General features: G+C 38.5%; 1 protein-coding gene across 1 annotated transcript; it reads right to left on the bottom strand.

Annotated features, from left to right (window-relative positions):
- Nucleotides 1–312: 312 nt before the first annotated feature.
- NUCKS1 (nuclear casein kinase and cyclin-dependent kinase substrate 1) lies at nt 313–7,045 on the bottom strand. The gene is made up of 8 exons (XM_010295458.1): nt 7,017–7,045; nt 6,695–6,744; nt 5,535–5,640; nt 3,435–3,490; nt 2,971–3,123; nt 2,565–2,717; nt 1,644–1,790; nt 313–950 (listed from the first exon to the last, which is right to left on the bottom strand). The coding sequence occupies exons 1-8, from the start codon at nt 7,043–7,045 to the stop codon at nt 751–753; spliced, it is 894 nt and encodes a 297-aa protein (XP_010293760.1). The 3' UTR covers nt 313–750.
- Nucleotides 7,046–7,434: the final 389 nt, after the last annotated feature.

The following is a 7,434-nucleotide window of genomic DNA, read 5'->3' as shown; positions in this document are numbered from 1 at the left end:
ATGGATGTGAGAAGCTTGTAGGTTGTACATCTGAATTTGTATAGAATGAACTGCAATTTGCCTGAAACAGAAAAATATTCTATCCAGCAAAGACAAAAGATCTCGCAACCTAATTGAAGGGTCTTTTCTAAATAAAAGACAGTGGAGCACTACAAGTCTCTTGATTGCTTTCCATCAAAAATGTGCCTGAATCCATGAAACACTGGTTTCCTCCCCATGTTTCCTCTTCCTCAATTGGAATTCAGATCAACTACATTTTTTCTGAGAGTGAACTTGTATCAACAAGAGTCTGTTAAAGCATAGGTTCATTTCTTTTTCCACATATTCAAATACAGAATAATAGTTTTAAAGAACTCTTACCAGCACTGGGAAATCTATTCTACTTAACGATTTGTAAGTATGGTTTCCACGTATCAGTCTCAAACCTTATTGCTTCACAACTGCAGTATCCCTTGAAAAAAATATATATTTAAATGGTCTGTTAATTTGTCTCAAATGGCTTTCAGATTTGGTGGGGGAGGGAGAACGGAATGGCCAACAGAGAACATTGACTTCAAAATATTACTGTATAAGGGTTTCCTCTTATTAAAAAAAGGATACACTGTATTAAACAGCTGAAAGTAAAGACAGCATTCAAAGCCCATGAGTCAAGCCACAGCCAAAACCGTGTTCTACCCCTAAGGTATGTTTTCTTTTCCTTTTTCTTTTTTTTCTTTTTTTTTTTTAAACAAAGATTTCCTCAACTGCCATTTAATCTTCACCAGAGGGTGCTTCATCTTCAGATCCCTCATCCCCTGACTTCTCTGGTGGAGGGCTGGCTGATTTTTTCTTTTCTGGGGGACTTTCAGGCTCTTCATCCTCTTCTTTGGGGGATGGGGTCTTTTCTTTTGTTGCCTTGGAAGCTGTGGGGCGGCCTGCCTTCCCTTTGCCTTTCACTGGACTGGGTGTCACTGAAAAAAGAAAAAGCTTATTAAAGTTATGATCAGCAACAAAGACAAAAGTCGTATGGCTTTATACAAACAGGATTTACAAGACACTTCAGTAGCAGGTTTCATTTTGCTTTGACTATACCATACACATGGTGTTTTTTGCACTCCATATTAGTAAAGCTGAACTGAAAAGTTAGCTAACAAGGTTTTAAAACTATTTAATTACAAGTCCTGACTAAGTACTGGATATGATGTCATAAACTAACATAGCTAGCCTCTTGTCAAACCAGTACATATATTACTCTTATGATTTTAGACTTCCTGCATCAAATTTTCCTGTGGTCCAGATTTCTCCACCTTCCTCCACCCTGAAAACAAACAAAGTCCACGAGTCTCAAACAAAGCCACAAATTATATTATTCATCTATGATACCTAGAAAGTCAGACTGCAGCATCTCAATAGGGAAAGTTTTGCAATCTGCGCAGTCTTTGCCAATGAGACATAGATACTAACTCAATCTCTTCATTATGTAAGAATTAAAGCCATCTTATTTCACAGTGCTGCTTTAAGTCATGGCAAGCTACATGAATTAGCCCTTCAACATTGTATGTGAATGCCTATCGGCCTCAAGATTTCCGCTGAGTCTTCTACAGTAGAAAAAGAAAATACTAGCCTTTAAGGCAAGCTGCGTAACTTTCTTTGCATAGACTCACCTGTAGCCTTTAGCCTGGGCTTCGGCATTTTCTTTTCTTTCCTCTCTGGCTTCGATTTCTTGGAGACCTTTTTGTTTTTCTTTTTTGAACTGCCATAGTCGCTATCATCATCATCTTCCATGAGGAAGTCTTCATCGCTTCCTGAATCTGCTGAAACCACAAAGATATTTAAGTTTTTGGAAAAAAGAAGAGGGAGCAGAAGATACAGTTGAGAGATCTGCCAGTTAAACTGTAGAGACAAGAAACTAGGACTCTGTGACCTTATGAGCTTCCACCTATCTGCTGTGCTAAAGAAATCTGACATAGCAAATTTTACACTGGCAGGGGTAAAACAGTAGTAGGATGAAACAGGCAAGTGTTCTGAGGTCCTCAAAATATGCTCCATCTCCCTAACAGGTAACCCATCTCAAAATAAAGAGAATCTCTTTCAAGAGAGAAGTTAAGCGATCTTTTCAATGATACTCTTATGCTATTCTGAAATCATGTTTGCATGATTACTGCGGTTCATTACCAGCTGAACCCATCTCTTCTTAGGAAACAAACCATCCTACTTTGATCAATCAAGGATAAAGTACTTTTACATCACCTGAAAGCAGCATCAGTGCCTCAACACCTATGGGATAGCAAGAAGCAGCAAAAAGCATTAAGAACTTGACAATAATCCTTTAGGGCTGCTTATAAAGGCATACATCTTTGCCATGCACTTACAACAAAAATTCCAGATGTGAAAAATGTAAGCTTGGTCTGTTGGACAGATACGCAGTATCAAGTAAGTTACTGAAGATGGACAACTTAAGTCTTCACTGTCACAGTCAAAAGCAAACTGAGTTCCTTTTGCTGTCTGGCCACACCCATAAACTCATGTCTGGTACTACACCCATGTCACATCAACTTGAACTTTTTACAATCCCATTTACTCACTCTCCTGGAACTGTGCCTCATCATCCTCTTGTTCTTCCTCCTCACTACCCACATCATCCATAAGCATCTCTCGTTGTTTTGAAGCTGCTTTGGATGCCGCCTGTCGTTGCTGACGCACGTTTTTGTGGTCTTCTTTCTCGTCCTCACTGTCCTCTGCAGCAAAAGTCACCAAGTTATAATGAAGATACAGAATACAGACCACCTAACTGTCTAGAGGCAGCATGTGGGCAAGACAAAGGTCAAGTCATTCATGGCAAAGTTAATCGGGACACTCGGTGAGTAACTGAGCTGTGAGAAGAACACGGTCACATTGAACCTAATAAGCATGTATCTGAAGTCACTCAACAATGGTCCTGTGAAGTAACTTTCACTGCGAAGACTAGCAATCCTTTTTTTTAGTTTTTACCTGCAGGCCTTTTCCTGGATTTAGAGGCTGCTCTCTTATTCTTTTCTGGTTTAGCCTTTTTTCCTTTTTTGCTTTTTTGAGAGCTCTCATAGTCACTGTCAGCTTTGCCATCATCTGCTCCTAAGTCATCATCTTCACTGCCAAAATCTTCATCTGGAAGGAAAAGGTACAAATGTGAAGTTTCTTATATCATTCTGAAATACAGAGAAGAACTACAGGGAAGAGCTTAGCACACCTCTACCTGTGAAGACAAACCTTATAGCAGCATCGTATTATTAAAAAAAAGAAAAAAAAATCTGTTATCCCAAACCAGGGCCAGAAGTAACAGCAGTAGAGGCAGCATCCAGCTTCAGGTAAGCGTATTAGAAAAGTGCATGCTTCTTTATGTCAAATCCTACTCCTGTAACTCTTACAAACCGGTCTTTACTTTGAAGATACACTATAAGTACAATGTAGTTAGTTACCTGCTGAGTGTGAATCATCTTTCTTAGTCTTCACGTCTTTCTCTTCGGAATCCTCACTGAAAATGAGAGAAAGACAGGGTTAGACGGTTGTTTTAATGCCAATGCCAGTCACTGTATGGAAAGTATCAACTTTCAGAGAGCAAACAGATCTCTAGGCTGGGAATATGCACTTTTCCTGGATATTACCACATTATACTTCAGGATTACTCAGCTGCTTATGCATGGTTGGAAAGATAATGTTTGAACTCTGGATCACATACAAACTTACACAGTCAAGTGAACAAACCAGGAAATAATAAGGTTAAGATGAATCACGCAATTCACTCTGAAACCTACCAACAATCCAATTTTTTTTTAAATTTTGTTTTTACAGTTATAACTTTGAAGTTTTGTATGCTAATGCATGGTTGAGTCTATGAATGGAATAAAGTTTTATTCTGGACAGATTTAGTCATCACTTGTCTTTATGTCATTGCTTTCTTTGGAATCCTTCAGTGTACATTGCTGTGTAGCAGTTAACTAGCACATATTTGGTCTGCAAGCTCCCAAATGATCTGATCTCTGATGGAGTTTCACTGCTTCCTTCTAGTGGTGTCAATACTCAAAAGGTACCCCTTATGAAGGAGTTACTAATGTTCTGTTCTTATCCAAACCCCCATCATTAGTCATTACCACTATGCACAGAGGGTTTTCCTTCCAGCATGCAAGAACAAGCACTCCAATCAGAGAATAAACCAATGTTTTAAACAGGAATGGTGAATACTCTGCTGAGGGCCACTTGATGTACAACATATGCTTCAGGAGTGGCTGAACTGCACAGTTTGCCAAGGTCAAGAAATACAATAGACCAAAACCTTTGCTACTTTCAAATTTGGCAGTCGGAGATGACACACAACATTTCTCAAGAACTCTAATATTTTAGATAACTTGTCACATTACAGCCCCTCAGGCCTGTTTGTTTTCAGTCTCTGTACAGACTTCTGGATTTCAATCACTTAAATACATGCGTTTGTTTTACATGCAAGCCCTCTGCAATGTTTGTGATACATGCAGAAGTGTTCTTACATAATTAAAAATCCCCAAAGCCAATAGGACACCAAGGTCAACTATTTAGTTGCTTTGGGAACTGCCTAGCCCAATTTCTTTATGTGTCATATCCATTAAATCTTTGATTTCAGGTGTTGTGGGCATTTGCCAGGGTGAAATAGTCTCTCCCTCTCAGTTCACAATAGCAGGTAGATCACACAAAAATATTCCCATGCCTACATTCAGCTTTCACCTTATAGAACAGGAGTGTAATGGGGAAGCCTGTTAAGCACACCTGATAGTAAGTTACCTACATTCCAGCAAACAGTGCAACATAATAGACACACACCTTGGGCTTAAAGAGTAAGAACCAGCTGGCAGAACCTCCATCCCTGAAGTTGATGCCTGTCATGAAAGCAGTCAATTGACTTAATAGGTCTTACGGCAATCTTTTGCTGACCATAGTTATTGTAAAAAGGAAGACACCTTCACTCTACAAGACATATTTCACTATCGAGTAGGGCATCGCTTTGTTCTAAGTCCTTTCACACTGCTGGAGCAACTCAGTTGTCAAAACAAGTTATTTTGCTTCTGAATTAGACAAAACAGGAAATGGGAGACAAAGAACCACAAAACTAACAAATGGCCCCTACTCCTAACTGCCACTGTACCATCCCATCTAATCTTTAGCCACAGGAATGCTCTCAGCATACAAAAAACACATGGAAAAGTAAATGCATCTTGCCACTAAGTTACCTGGATAATTGCACTAGTTGCCATTTTTTATAACAAGGATCATATTCCTTCCCATTACAACTGTCTAGCTCTGGAAAGCTATTTTAATAACGAAGTACTAGTGACAAGTACTTTACACATGATTTCTCTATCTACTTGAATAAGAAAGAACCACCTCAATGTCCAAGTCGGTTATGCAAGCTTTGTGATTGAGAGCTCTGTGTCTTACACTGCAGACACTGAATTCCACCTACAATCATTCCTCTGAGAAGATACTGCTCCCAACATACAGGACAGGGTTTGGAGACACGTTCGTAACAGATGAAGTGCTTCTTTTACCTGTCCTCCTGAGAATTCTTCCCAGATCGCCTCTTATTTTTAGCCTCCCGGGGAGACGAACGGATTTTCTTGGATGGGGGACCTGAGTCTCTTCCATAATCTTCATCTGGACGGGACAGTACAAAATGGTTTTGAATCAAACTCCTAGTTCCCAGCAAACTGACTTCCTCAGCTATAACTTAAACTGACCATTTCATGCACATCAAAAAGAAGCCCTTCGGAAAAAAAAAAAATCACAAAGCTTCAAACAAAACTTTATAGAAGCAAAGTCCTGTCTTAAACTAGTGATTTACCTTTTCTTCTGCCAATAGCACAATAAAAATGCCACGTACAGTCAAGTCTGACACAGGAGTATTAGGAAACGTACAAAAAGCCTCACAAGAGGACACAGTATCTTAATTTTACAGCTAGCCAGAAACAGAGTTATTATGTAAACCTATCAAGCCTTAACATCCATACATATTTCTACGTGCTTTTAACAGCAAACTTTCATTTACTGTCCTATGATGGGAAAAAGTATGCCATTCTATAGCAGTTTACAGCGTAACTTTTTACAGCTATTACACAATACCTTGCACAATATCAGTAACAGGACTGCAATTAAGAACTATGCATATTTGTTTCCATTAATTATGAGTGCAACCTCACTTAGCAAACAGTAGCAGCGTGTCTGTTTTCTAAGAACATAAAACACATTCCATATGGCTTCCAGAAATATATTGTTAATTCACAGAGAACATACAAAGATTTTTTTTTTAGATGCAATTGACAAAAATGCCTGACATTATGGGATTAACTAGAGTCCACTAAAATAAATTGAAAACATATTTTGCTGCAGAAAAAAGTGGCATCAGGGAGATTCTGCCACAAAACATAACATAGACCAAGGAAGAAGACAGTTACTGCCAACAGCCTCAAGGCCCTACAACAATACAAGCATTAAATAATAAGATTTCTATCACCATTGTTTGTTTAACACAAAACATATGAGAATCATTATATTTTCAAATACTTATTAACAGCTCAGAGACTGTGAAGAGCAGAAACTCCTTAGAATTTAAGTTAAAGATGTGACTAGAAGCAAAACAATTAATATGCAAAGCAATAAATGAACTGCTCTAGCCCAAGATTATTATATTGTTAAGAAAAAAGTCATTTACCAGCATCATCTGATTCCTGAAACTGGGAGTAATCGACCACCTTCCTGTTCCTGTTAAAAAGCAAGGGGGTAAATAATTAGCAATTCATCACCTCAGAGGCAGAAAAGCTTTCTTCAAGTAACAAGAAAGTTCCATATCCTTGCTTCCAGGATTTGTAGCCCAAAAGCATCCCAAGAAAACTCTCATAAATAAGCCACCTATACCTTTGAAGTCAGAAATGAACATACAGTATATTCTAGCATCTTCCTAAGGAGCTACTATAATAGACTGGATCATACTCTCAGAATTTGAAAGCGCTTTTTGATAGGGAGCACTCTCTTACGGCTCATGACTGCAGTGACGAAGAGCCATCTTAACTTATGCTACATGGTTCCTTCATTATTAAAACTATACATCTATCATCATTACAACTACACTAGTGACAGGACTATTTTAAAGCAGTATCTGCACCCTCAAGATTAAAGAGGCATTTAAAGAATGTATCAGTCTGAAATCTAAGCCAGAGCTCCCCTTATAACACCCTGTCACAAAGCTGTGATATTTAATACTAGGATTCCAGGTATAAAACAAGTACACAAATATTAACATGAATTAGATAAACATTTCCTAACTGCTCTTTTTTGAACATCTGCTTCTCATAGCTCAATGTAACCATGCTTGCTCTCATACCTTCCTTGAGATTTTTGTTTTCCCATGTGTTCCCTGTTTCGAAAGCATTTTAAGTTTTCACTGGGGGTTTC

This window comes from Phaethon lepturus, unplaced genomic scaffold (assembly GCF_000687285.1).
Source record: "Phaethon lepturus isolate BGI_N335 unplaced genomic scaffold, ASM68728v1 scaffold44319, whole genome shotgun sequence".
In the NCBI taxonomy this organism is placed as follows: Eukaryota; Metazoa; Chordata; class Aves; order Phaethontiformes; family Phaethontidae; genus Phaethon; species Phaethon lepturus.
Note: the sequence above shows the minus strand (reverse complement) of the source record. Positions and strands in the feature narration are given on the sequence as shown.

Coding starts and splice junctions, on each gene's coding strand:
- NUCKS1 (XM_010295458.1), bottom strand. CDS start 7,045: ATGGCTCTTCGTCACTGCAGTCATGAGCC. Junction 2,718..2,970: donor ATCCAGGAAAAGGCCTGCAG/GTAAAAACTAAA, acceptor CTTTTGCTGCAG/AGGACAGTGAGGACGAGAAA. Junction 951..1,643: donor GCCCAGGCTAAAGGCTACAG/GTGAGTCTATGC, acceptor TTCTTTTTTCAG/TGACACCCAGTCCAGTGAAA.